Source organism: Oryctolagus cuniculus, chromosome 8, assembly GCF_051225735.1.
Source record: "Oryctolagus cuniculus isolate XC-2025 breed Fujian yellow rabbit chromosome 8, ASM5122573v1, whole genome shotgun sequence".
Classification (NCBI taxonomy): domain Eukaryota; kingdom Metazoa; phylum Chordata; class Mammalia; order Lagomorpha; family Leporidae; genus Oryctolagus; species Oryctolagus cuniculus.
The window spans coordinates 139,265,774-139,278,705 of NC_142874.1; the positions used below are offsets into that span (position 1 = coordinate 139,265,774).

The 12,932-nt window shown below is 58.7% G+C and overlaps 1 protein-coding gene across 15 annotated transcripts in view; it reads right to left on the reverse strand.

Moving 5' to 3' along the window:
- Positions 1-3,441: 3,441 nt before the first annotated feature.
- KIT (KIT proto-oncogene, receptor tyrosine kinase) overlaps positions 3,442-12,932 on the reverse strand; it is a 69,390-nt gene continuing 59,899 nt past the window's right edge. For 8 of the 15 annotated variants that reach the window (XM_070047087.2, XM_070047085.2, XM_089301740.1 and 5 more), the window contains exons 15-21: positions 11,931-12,022; positions 10,599-10,726; positions 9,519-9,641; positions 6,675-6,786; positions 6,477-6,576; positions 6,253-6,358; positions 3,442-5,429 (exon numbers count right to left, since the gene is read on the reverse strand). In XM_070047087.2, the coding sequence (XP_069903188.2) occupies positions 5,304-5,429; positions 6,253-6,358; positions 6,477-6,576; positions 6,675-6,786; positions 9,519-9,641; positions 10,599-10,726; positions 11,931-12,022 (787 nt within the window). In that variant the 3' untranslated portion in view covers positions 3,442-5,303. 15 annotated transcript variants of the gene reach the window in all.

Consider the following 12,932-nt stretch of genomic DNA (forward strand, 5'->3'; position numbering starts at 1 on the left):
CTCAGATGAAAGAGATGGACGCTTGCGATGGAGGGAGACTGGTTCCTGGAGGACACGGGGAAGGCACCATGGGGCATGAGGGACCTGTGACGCCCTGGTGGGGCCTTTCTTAGCTTAATTATTATTACTATTAAGATTTATTTAGAGACCAGTGCTGTGGTGGAGTGAGCTAAGCATCCGTCTGCAGCGCCAGCAACCCATTTGGGCACTGGTTCGAGTCCCGGCTGCTTCTCTTCAGAGCCATCTCTCCGCTAAGCAGTAGAAGATGGCCCAAGGTCAAGAGTCTTACCCTATGGGGCCAACACTGTGGCACAGCGGGTTAAAGCGCCGGCCTGCAGTGCCGGCATCCCATATGGGTGCCAGCTCAAGTTCCACCTGCTCCACTCCCAACCCAGTTTGATCTCACGTGGGAGACCCGGAAGCAGCTCTGGGCTCCTGCCGCTGCAGCCATTCGGGGAGTGAACCAGCAGGTGGAAGGCCTCTCTGTCTCTCCCTCTGTCTGTCACTCCGCCTCCCAAATAAAAAAGAAAAACAGAGACAGAGTCACAAAGAGAGATCTTCTATCTGCTGGCTCATTTCCCAGATGGCCACAACAGCCGCGGCTGGGCCAGGGTGAAGCAGAACTCCACGCCAAGCACTGGGGCCGACTTCTGCTGTTCTCCCAGGCGCAGTAGCAGGGAGCCGGGTTGGAAGCGGAGCAGCGAGTGCTCTGACATAAGATGTCGCTGTTGCAGACAGCAGCTTACCCAGCACTCAGCTTTTAATCCAGCCACATTCTCATCGATGCTTTAGGGACGCTGGTCACAAGTAGCCAAGTGCCTGCTCCTCTTGCAGTCTTAAGCGTTTGTGGTGTGTCTGAGACACAGCCTGTGACATACTCTGTTAAATGTTGTTTGTTGTCGGTGTGACATTCCAGTCACTGGGTGTCCACCATTGTACCTGGCAACCCTGGTCTTTGCAGGGGTAGAGACAGAGTTGGAAATTGTCACCTTGAAAGGGACAGCCGCTCCCAGAGACAGGAGGAGAGGGGACAGTTAGGGACCAGACGCTGGACCTCGAGTCTTTAAAGGGCGGTGGGTGAAGAGAGGATGGGGAGGACTGGGGACACAGGCCACGAGGCACGTGACAAGCACAGGTCCCTCTGCAAAGCGGTTCCCTCGTCCCACAAGCCCCGAGCGTCTGCTCCGGACTGGGTACCGTGCAGACGTTGCTCTGGGCGACAGACCCAAGAGGGAGGCTCTGCAATGGCCACGGAGCTGTTTTAATGCCCGGGGGGTGGGGGACAGGTCACCTCCCACAACACAGAGGGGCTCTGGGAGGGGCTCCGTCGTGGCTAGAATTGTGTGCCCGCCCCTGCCAAGTTCACGCGCAAGTCCCAACAGTAACCCCTGTGACTTTCCTGGGCAGTAGTGAGTTGAGCTGGGTTCACAGTGGAGCAAGGTGGGGCTCTGATCCCGTATCACTGGCCACGGACACCCACAGGGAGAGCACCACTTGGTGACAAAGCTAGCCAGCGGTACTTCCGGATCATTCCCTCTGCACCCGGGACCCCTCCTGTGGGCATCCCCCATGCAGGCACCCATCAGCTAGGGTCCAGAGGGACCTTCCTTGTTCCCCTTTCCCGTCTCCCCAAGGCCCCTCGCCCATCTTGTTTTCCCTGGAGTCAGTTCCTCCCAGATGGCTCTCCCTCACCCTCAATGCTGATGGAATGTTTAATTATTCGTTCAGAAGCCACTAATGACTCACCAAGCACACGTGAGCCGCTTCAGGCATGTCTGGGATAGGGAATGCATGCTCCCTGCCCCCCACCCCGAACACGGAGGCCTGGTGACCATTTACGGGGCACAGGTTGAGTCTAAGCACAGTGGATCGGTATGGGCTTCCTGCAGAGGGCTGACTTCCGAGACATCTTGGCTCAGTGGGAGAGTGCTGGGATAGATGAATGATGTCTGCATGGGCACGGTGGTGGACGGCCAGGCATTTACCATCACTGAGGTGCACAGACCTGGATTCAAACTCTGATTCCACCTGCTTGGTAAACTGGAGCAAGTCTCAAACAACTCTTGCAACCTCTTGGGCAATTTAGCTTCCAAGCGTGGGGATAATTTAAACAAATAAACGATACCCGTGAGCCAGTGACCAGAGCACACATGGGTACTTTGTGTGGATTGATTGCAAGCAAGAATATAGTGCAGGAGGTAAGAGGGGACCTAAGAGCGAGGCAGAATGGACAGACACCTTCCATAGAGGACTCTGATCTGGAATCTAGGAAGATGGAGGCTCGGCGGGAAAGAGGACAGGAAGGAGCCTGCGGATGTGGGGCCCACAAGGACGGCAGACCAGACGGACGGCAGGCTGGAGCCAGAATGCAGAGCCCTGAACTCCTGCCTGGGGTTTCGGGATTTTACTAACAGCACAGAGATCTGGGTAGCATGGCCGTTTCACCAGCACAAGACAGCGGGCAGAGGCAGATCCCTACAATCCTACGCACGTCCCGCCGGGACGGGGCACCCTCCCCCTCCCGCCTTCAGGGGCCTCAACAGCTATGAGTCACCGATTCTGATGGGCATCAAGCCCCGGCGGCCCTGGCAGCTCCGTGTCCTCCCGTCCAGACCCACACGACCACTGACGGCGCGGAGACCTCAGGCGTTCATCGCACAGAGCATACGGCACTCAGTGGCAGAGACGGGCCCCGGTGTGAAGCAGCACCAACAGGCACCCACTGCGACCAGGCTGCAGAGAGCTGGGCCAGCCAGGAAACAGGTACAGACACACACACACACACACAAACTATAGACTACACACACACACTACAGATCACACACACAGCTACAGTGACCACACACACACAGCTAGAGACCACCCCCACACACACAGCTAGAGACCAGAGACCATACACACACTACAGAGACCACACACGCAAACACACAAACACAGCTACAGAGACCAGAGACCACACTAGAGACCACACACACACACACAGCTAGAGACCAGAGACTACACACACAAACTACAGACAACACACACACAGCTACAGAGACTACAGAGACCACACACACACACACACACACACACACGCTGGGCCAGCCAGGAAAACAGCTACACACACACACACACACACACACAGCCGAGACTGACGGTGTGCAGGTGCCCTTCTGCAGGTGTGGACGGCAGGTCCGCACAGGAAGCTGAGTCTGACCGTGGGCATCGTAGGTTCGTGCAGACTCCTCCGAGTGTTCTCGCTGACTGTGCGATCGGAGGCCTCAAGTTGTACAAATAAAACGTGGTGTCTTTTGCCTAATGCTTACGTGTATAAAGCCCCCAAGGATCTGAGAGCCCTGCCTGTGTTTCATGCAAACTGGGTACAAAATGTTTCCAGCATCAGGGCAAACACACCTTAAAGTTCCATTTCACTATGCTTGAAACAATCCAGAAACTCCATTTTATTTTATATATTTACATTTTTATTAGAATTCTTCAGAACTGTGAACAATTGGACAACACATCAGGAAAAAAAAAGACAAAACACCAATAACCGCTCGGGTCGCACCGCTTACGTATTTACACATAAAGTTACTGTATATATAAAAAATATTTTCAAGGACTCGTGGGCTTGGGAATATTCAAAAGACATTATTGCTACATTTCAATATTTACAGAAAAAGCCATAAAATAATTTCAAACATTAAAGCCACTTCAAAGAAACATCTGATGTAAAAAAAAAATTATAAAAATATAAACTTTCAAGAATATCCAAGACAAAACTCTCAGTGAAGTGCCCTGAAGTACCTAGACATCCACCACGAGCCACTAACTGATTTCCTTTCCATAATCCAAGTCGACAGGAACGCAAAGGAATGGTTTTCAGACACATCTGGCCAACGGCGGCCATCTCCTACGTGACAACGCAACCCCAGAACCGGCTGGCTTTGGGCAGGTGTGAGAGCATGGAACTCCAGTGCCTATGGTCACTGCCATGGCCACGGCGCTCGGGCTGTGGCCTGAGGGACGCAAGAGCGCAGAAGGAACCCTGAAGACAGCATGCCTAAGCCTAAACCCAATCCTAAACCTGGCCACCCGCCTCTTACGCTGGGCAATGAGAAGAAAAGAAAGAACAGACAGTAAACTACAAGAATAACATCCAGGCTCTAGCCTACAGGGCAACATTGAAGTACGTGTGCGTGGTAAGCATGGGGACAGTATGCTGGGGACACCCCGTGGCCCGCCTGCCGCCCGGAAGCTTTGTGGGAGTCGCGGCAGCAGCATGGATGCTGGGAGCTGGGCGCTGTCCCTGGTGCTGGAGGGCCGAGCCCCCCTGGGACTTGGGGTGAGGACACCACCCCCACTATTCGGCTAAACCCACTCATACATACACACACACACACACACACAGCCACAGATACTGGCCCAACGCTCAGGACACGCCTGCCACGGAACTGAACCCCACTCGTGCTTCCTGCCACGCGAGAGCCCGCGCGAAGGCAGCACCGTCTTCCCGCACCGTCAACCTCTTTGGCAAATGACATCAAATCCATCGACTGGGCAGCTGGGCGTCATCCGGCAGAACCAGGGAGCAAGTTCGTCGGCTGGCCGCGGAGACCACCGACTGCGCCTGGCAGGTGCATCTTTCTCCCCACAAAACAAAAACTGGCAACTGTTTGCTTGACACCTGGGAGGCCCTGAATGTGCCCTGCACGGGGAGGTGGTGACAGAAGCCAGACCCGCGGGCCCCCGGGGGCATGGACACGCACAAGGCCACCTCCCTCTCCGCCAACGCGCGGGGACACGCTAGGTCAGCTGAGCCAGAGCCCGGGCAGCGTCCACAGCGTCAAACACCAGAGTCCCAAAGCCCGACGCCCCTGTCCCCAGCCTTCGTGCTCACGGTGTCGCACGGCCACCAAGGGGCTCGCGCTCGCGTCTCTTCTCTTGGTGCCCCGGCGTCATGGCAGGCTCTGCCGGCTACTGGAATGTGACAACTACACTGCTTAGCAAATCAAACTCTCCACCGCGCTAGGAGGACAGAATCGGCAAGTCTTGGAGAGGCCTCGGGGCCCCGGGCCCGCCGCCCCCGCCCGGTCACACTTTTTCTGTGGCCTGTAGGAGCTACTCTGCTATCGGGAATATATTTACAGTTCGAACCTCTGCAAGGGGGTGGTGGCCGAGGGGGCGGCCCCAGCGGCCACGGAAGTGTGCTCATCGCGAAGGGATTACGGCGGCCCCCACCCTGGAGGAAGGGAGAGGCCATGGAGGAAGCCGGAGCCCGAGGCCCCTCCCTGCAGGGGAGGCCCGGGCTGGGGCCTTGCTCAGTCTTCATGCACGAGCAGGGGCTGCGTGGAGGAGGCACTGCTGCCCACGGAATTGACGCGCACCGAGTGGTCCACGGCGGGGTGCGCGGGGTTGGGGCTGCTGTTGCACACGTTGGAGTAAACCTGGGGAGACAAAGCCCAGGTCAGCGAGGGTCCCTGTGACCAAGGGCGCACCCACAGCCTCGGGCCAGCACATGGCCAGCTGCCTTTGCAGGGACAGCGGGCGCCAAAATCCAGCTTTGTCTGACCCCGCACTCTGCCAGGGTCCTCGCTGCACCCAAGATGTGGTGGCCGAACTGGCACACGGCCAGCTCACCGTCCTGGTGGACACAGCTGGGCCGAGCACCATGTAACCCATGGAGATTTCCCCACGGCCAGCGCCGGCCCACGGCCCTTCCAGGCGTTGTCTGTCGAGAATCAAAGCAGCTCCAAAGCCCTGAGCCGGGGCCGGTGCTGTGGCATAGCGGGTTAAGCCTCCACCTGTGGCATCGGCATCCCATATGGTCGCTGGTTTGAGTCCCAGCTGCTCCACTTCCAATCCACCTCCCTGCTAATGCACCTGGGAATCCAGCGGAAGATGGCCCAAGTGCTTGGGCCCTGCACCCACGTGGGAGACCCAGAAGAAGCTCCTGACTTTGGCCTGGCCCAGCCCCAGCCATTGCAGCCATTTGGGGAGTGAACCAGCAGACGGAAGACCTCTGTCTCTCCCTCTTCCCCGACCCGAGGATGAACCCAGGGACCCCGTGACCAGCCCTGGGGGGCGGGGGAGGAAACACGGTGAACCCCGACGGGAGCTTGAAGCTCCACGGCTCGGGTGCACCTGCCCCCTGCTCACCGCACCCCCTGCCGAGGCTCGGAGGGGGGCGAGCAGCGAGGACAGGTTTCGGGCGCTGTCCTCGCCCACGAAGCCCCGGGCCGCCTGCTGGTGGGGGGTTGGGGGACTCACGTGGTGGGTGCTCTCTGAGATCTGCGTCTCGATGAGCTGCACGATCTGCTTGAAGGTGGGCCTTTTCAGCGGGTCAGCGTCCCAGCAAGTCTTCATGATGTCATACCTGCCGGGGGAGGGGCCTTCAGCACCACTCCCAGACGCTGCCACAGGCCAGCCGCACACCCTCCCCCGCCCCCTCGGGCTTGCTCTCCTGACGGAGAGACGGCAAAGGGCCGGCTTACATCTCAGCAGGTGCATGCTCGGGGCTCAGCATCCGGAAGCCCTCCTTGATCATCTTGTAGAACTTGGAGTCCACCGGCATCCCGGGGTAGGGGCTGCTGCCTGCGGCGCACACGGCGGGCGGGTCGGCGCTCCCCAGAGCGGGGCAGGGTCCTCCCCCCCCACCCCGACCCCTGACCCCTGACCCGGGGTGTGGTTACCTAAGGAGAACAGCTCCCACAGGAAGATGCCGTAGGACCAGACGTCGCTCTCAAACGTGTACACGCAGTTGAAGATGCTCTCCGGGGCCATCCACTTCACGGGGAGCCGGGCCTGTGGCACAAACACAGCCGGCCCAGCCGTGTCGACTGCCGAGCTCACAATCACCCGCCTGAGGCCACCCCGGCAGACAAACTTCCGGGACCTCTGACTATGTGGCCACCACCTGCTCCGGAACGGGCAGTCGGCGTGTCTGTCCTCTCCACCAGGGACGGGGACACCGACTCCACGCGGCATGGTCGTTAAAGCCGCAGGGTCAGAAGCACACAGGTGTGGGTTCTGCTCCCGGCTGCCCCTGGCCCTGAGCGATGTCCCCAAGCCCTGCGCCCCTCTCTTCCTGCAGTAGAGAAACGGGGCCACGCTGGAAACTGTGTGGCAGCTTTGGGTAAACCTCAGAACACAGTCCCCAGATGTGACGGCTGGCGTGCAGCCGGCGGTCGCCTCGGACCCCGAGGACAGGGGCGATCGGTGGGAGGGCACCAGAAAGAGGCCCCACGTCCCTCTGACTCCCTGCCTGTCCACCTTATCCTGGGATTTGTCACACGCAGGCAGAACCACGCAGGCTCACCCACGCAGGCTCACCCACGCAGGAAGTCACCCAGGTACTAAAAATCGAGCCCCTGTCTCTTCTACCGCAAAACAAAACCAATGCTTGGAGTTTCGTGGGATACAGGAGACGGGGCGAGACCTGACAGTTAGGATCTGAAAACTCGCCTGCCCCGGAACGGCTCGCCCACGGGGCGAGGCTACCACCCAGCCCAACCTCGCTCCTCCCTCTCCCGCCCACGTCAGGTCCGGATCCCAGCCTGCCAGAAAAAGCTAAGCCAATCCGTCCCTGGCTCCATTTAGGACTAAGAACTGGTAGGCAGCGCCTTCTCACTTCAAAGTTATTTTTGTGGCTGCAAGAGGGGAAGCAGCGGGCACTCAGCACACAGGTCACGGTGCCGCTTGGGACACCCGCAACCCACGTCAGCGTGCCTGGGCCTAATCCGGCGCCTCGTCTGAGTCCACCTTCCCACTAACGCACGGCCTGGGAGGCAGTGGGGACGGCTCGAGGCCCTGGGTCCCCCCACTGTGGCCTGGCCCAGCCCTGGACGTCGTAAACACCTGGGGAGGGCACCAGTGGATGGGACATCTCTGTGTCTCTGCCTTTCAGGTGAGTAAAAACAGACGACGTTGGACACTCCCAACATCCCTAAGCGGCTCTAACCCGAGACCGGTCACCATCTTGGATCCAGAGGCCTTGGAACTTGGATGGGAAAGAAAGCACGCTGGCTTCCACTCTCTTCTGGGAGAGTCTGGCATTCACTGGAACGGCCCCACGGGAGTACCAGCAGAACGTGTGGCTGTGCCACCCGTGAACGACCACAAACGTCCCCTTACTCCTCTCCGGGGCTCCCAGCCGTCTCTCAACAATCTTACAGTCCTCGCCACCTTGAAATTACTCTGCCTGCTTCCTTCTTTCTAAGTTCACAGTGTTTTGTATTTGAAGAAGAGAGATCCCACGTGCTGGTTCACCCCCCAGTCGCCCCCACGGCTGGGCCCAGAACACACGCCAGGCCTCCCCTGGTGGGCCAGAGCCCACTCACTTGCCCACGACAGTTTGTCTCCCAAGGTTCCCATAGCAGGAAGCTGGAGCCTGCAGCTGGGGCTGTGAACCCAGGACACGTGCGTCTTAACCACTCGCTAAAGGTCTACTCCTACAGAAGCTTCTAGAACCACAGCTAGACTCTGTTGGAAGCACGTGTGTCGACTGTGCACAGCTGTGCTTTATGAGATTCTGATATCTGTACTTCGGCACGGCTGCTTCTCTCCGGCACCCTACGCGCCTGCTCTGTGCACACCGTACAGTGTTCTGATGAGGGGTCTGTGTGCGCCCCCAGGCCCTGCACGGGGTCACGGCATAGACGCTACCAAGAGCTCGGGCCTTGTGAGACCGACACGACTCGCGTTATCTGACTTCCTGTGCGTTTAAATGTGAACTGAATTCCCTCACCTCCAGGGAGCCACTCCGGGTTCACATACCTGGGTCAGGAGAGACCCAGCGACATTTTTACAGACCCACAGCCAGTGCAAGCTACAACGGAGAAGCAGCGGTGATGAACGGGGGAAATACCGCGTCAACACGAGACACCCCCCTCCAGGAAGAATTGCAGACCGCCAAAGCGGCCTGGGCGACAGGCCTGGGGGAGCACGGGCCCGTGCCAGCGGGGCTGCCAGGCCGGTGGGCACAGCCCCGGCACCAGGGCCTCTGGCCACAGCCTCCATGTCCAGCGGCTGCCTTAGGATTCTCAGGTTTCCCCGGCTTTGAAAAATGGGCCGACGTGGCACCTGGGTCACGATTTTGTTGGGAGAATACAATGGAACGAAGCACTCAGAAAAATTCACCGCTCTACCAACCGAGGCGCGGTAACAGCCAACACGGTACAAGGCTAACTCTCAACAGGACTGTAGACTTTCCACACGGTAGGTCAATCTCCAACAACAACAACAAAATTCTCCTGCTGTGACCTTCAAGTCCACATTTGTTACACTTGGCCAAGACCAGGGTCACTGCTGTTCTCGTGCGACCATGAAAAGGGAAGCTCTCTGTTTCCGGCCATGCCCTGTGACTACACAATCAGAATTCGGGAGTCTGACCAGGCGTCAGCCGAGCGGGGTGCAGCACGGGATGCAAGTTGGCCTGGAGCGCATCTCATCCGAGCGCTCAAACGCAGGCCGTCTCGGGAGGGATTCGCGGAGGGAAAATCCCAGCAAATCGGTCCTCGTCACAACCGCGTACTCACGTTTCCTTTAACCACATAGTTGGAGTCGCTCTTGATGTCTCGGGCGAGGCCGAAGTCGCAGATCTTGGTGATGCGCCCGTGGGTAAGGAGGATGTTCCTGGCGGCCAGGTCTCTGTGGATACACTGCCCAGGGCGGGGAGAAAAGCAAACCGCGGACGGCCACTTTACTTCCTAAAGAGACTCCAATACCAGGGCCCGGCTGCCACCATAAAAACCCAACGCGTTTGTTCTGCGCGGAGAGAGCATTTGCCAAGAACCCCAAGCAAAATGGCATCCCAGAGGTCTCGTGTTCTCGGGACTAGCATCGCTTCAAACTTGGTTCTGGCAAATGCTTTCCCCGTCTCTGGATGGCAAGACAAAGACGTTCACCCCCGGTGGGGGGAACCCAGCGGGAATGGGGCCCCATCCTCAGCCTAAAGCTGAAAGCTTGTTTGCATACACCTCCTTCAGTGTCTGTTTCAAAGAGATCTTAAAACGACTTTGCAGCCTCAGCCTGACACCTCCCAGGGCCCCGGAAGGAGGGAGGTCTGTATTCAGCCATCCGGGATCCTCTTTTGGTTTGGTAATTGTTTGCAAATGTCACCGGAGAGGCTGTGAACCTCCCACTCTGGTTAGCAGCTCTCTGGGGGAGCTCCCTGCATCCTGCCAGGGTGCCTGCTCCTTGTTTTGGATTCTCCTCCTCCCCTCCCCCTCTCCCCATCCCTGGTCCCTGTCCTGTCCCACAGTCATCAACCTCTGACCCCTTCTCTCCTGCCACTCCATGAGCCACGCAGGGAACGCATGAGGCCTGGCCACACGAGGCGGCAGCATCCCCTGGCTTCTGCTGATAAAATGATGGTCGGTCTACTTCCTGGGGCCCCTCCTGCATCCCCCCAAAGCCAGGAGCCCTCCCCGGACTCGCTGGAGACAACACTCTTGGGAAGCTCATTTAGGCAGTTTGCACTTGAGAGCTTCCCAAGTCAGAACAGGAATCAGGGGCGAGCTGGAACAAAAGGGTCCGAGCTCCGTCTGCGTTTGGCTCCCACGCCTCCCCGTGACACCGCAGGCTACCGAGGGCTCGCGAGACTCAGCGCCACTTACGTTCTTGGAGGCGAGGAAAGCCATGCCCTTGGCCACCTGGTAGGAAAAGCTCAACAAGTCCTCCAGGTCCAGGGCCAGCTCGTCGTCCTCCAGGACGGCGGGCGTCACGTCTCGCTCTATGTAGGAGCCTGTTGGTGAGAAAGGACTCTTCTCAGCAATAAAACCCCCGAGTTAGGAAAACACACGACGGCAGCCACCTGTCCGCCGGTGAGGCCCCCGTAGGGCCTGTGAAGACGGCTGGTCTGGCCCCGCCCCCAAGGCAACCACAGGTGGGGCTCAAAGCTCAGTGACCCAAGAGCCAGTGTCGTGGCCCAGCGGGCAAAGCTGCTGCCCGTGGTGCCCGCATCCCATATGGTTGCCGGTTCGAGTCCTGGCTACTCCACTTCCCATCCTGCTCCCTGCTAATGTGCCCAGGGAAGCAGCAGAAGATGGCCCAGGTCCCTGGGCCCCTGCACCCATGTGGAAGACCTGGAAGAAGCTCCTGGCTCCTTGTTTCAGCCTGGTCCAGCCCTGGCCATTGCAGCCATGTGGGGAGTGAAGCAGCAGATGGCCGATCCCTATCTTTGACTTTCAAATAAATAAATAAGCTTTTTTAAAAAATTCAGTAAACACAGGGCAGGCTAACTTTTAGGTTGGTAATGTTGTATGGCCCACGGATGATGTCATAAATCTCCAAGTACCCTGGCAGAGAAAGGGGCCCTCCCAGGCCCGGTCTGCCCCGAAGCCTGGTCAGGACCACACTGCAGCACACGTGCAGGTGGCGACGCCACCCTGGCCCACAAGGGGACGTTAAACAAGCCAGGGTTGGGCTACACAAGCCTTGTGGGAGGCCGATGGTGGCTTCCTTCCAAAATCTCACACCTACAACTACGCACTCCGCATGCTTGTTTACTTACACACAGACACACTTTACAATAAGCTGATCAAGTACACACACACACACTCCGGCCTCAAACACCTGCCCCGGCATAAAGGACGCTGGGAGTGACGTCACCCACGACCACAGAGAGGTCTGCAGGGGATGACACCCTTGGAGAAGCAAACGGCTTTGACGTTTTACACCTGCATTGCGTTGTCTGAGAGGGACAGGGCGGGGTCCATCTGCTGGTTCACCCCAAGTCCCCCCAGAGGCTGGCACTGGGCTGGTTCCACACCCAAGAGCCAGCTGCTCGATCCACGTCTCCTACGTGGCAGGCGGGAGCCCAGCTGCCTGAGCCACCACCACCGTCTCCCCGGGTCTGCAGCAGTCAGAGCCAGGACTCAGAGCCAGGCACTGACGTGGGGGGTGGCGGCGCTAACCACTGGGCTGAACGCCCTCTCCCGGGAACCCACCGACTCTGGCGGATCGTCTTCTGTCTGCCTTGGTGGGGACGACGTAGGAGACACCGGGCTTCATGTCCATGTACTCGTTGGTGCTGTCGCTGCTGGGAGAGGGGACACACGTCAAGCCCGGGGACCGATTTTATCACCGAGTGGGGAAAACCTCCTTCTGTGTCCCGTCTAACGCCGCGGGTGTCCACGGGAAACAGGGCACAAAGACGCTGTCCCCCATGACGAGCGACACACAAAGAACAAGAGCTTCCAAGGCCTGTTCCGGGGGGAGGCAGAGGGCGCGAACACACGGCGTCTGTGGGAGAAACCCAGCGCGGTTCAGACGAACGCCAATAATCTGGGCGGTTTTCTGAACCATCTGGCCCTCTCGAATCGGCAACATTTGGCTGGAGACTCTTCAAGATTCCTAGTGCTTCCCGCTTCTCATTAGCATAGGGACACCATGACAACAGGCTCCCTCGGAGCGCCAGGCTTCCAGCCCCAGATGGGATGGCGCAGCGCGCAGCGCGCCACGCAGGCCGGCAGCCCGGGGAGCGGGAGGGCAGGTGGGCGCGTCCCAGAGGTCGGGGGAGACGGGGCAAGTGACGGGTTCCACGCCCACGCACGGACTTCGTCAGGATCCCTCCCGTGCATGGACGTGAAAACGCTCCTGGCATCAAAGGAAGCCACCCTTTCCAATCCGCCTCCCACGGGCCTTGGCTGGGGTGCCCGCGGCAACGCCAGGCGGGGGTTTCAGAAAGAGGGCAAAGGGGCTCGGTGCTGCCACGCCAGGGCACAGACTCAGCGGAAACCGGTACTAGGGGGCCTGGGCAGTGTCTCGCTGCCTTGTTAAACCACCCGAGTCTGCAAGGATAAAACAAACCAACACCAAAACAAACAAACAGAAAAACCAACCAACCACCTGGGGCTCTGGACTTGAGCCAAAGCTACGGAAAACGGCTTCAGGAGGGAGTGGCCTGTCAGCAGTGTCTACGGGGGCCATCGCATTCTGCTGTCGACCCA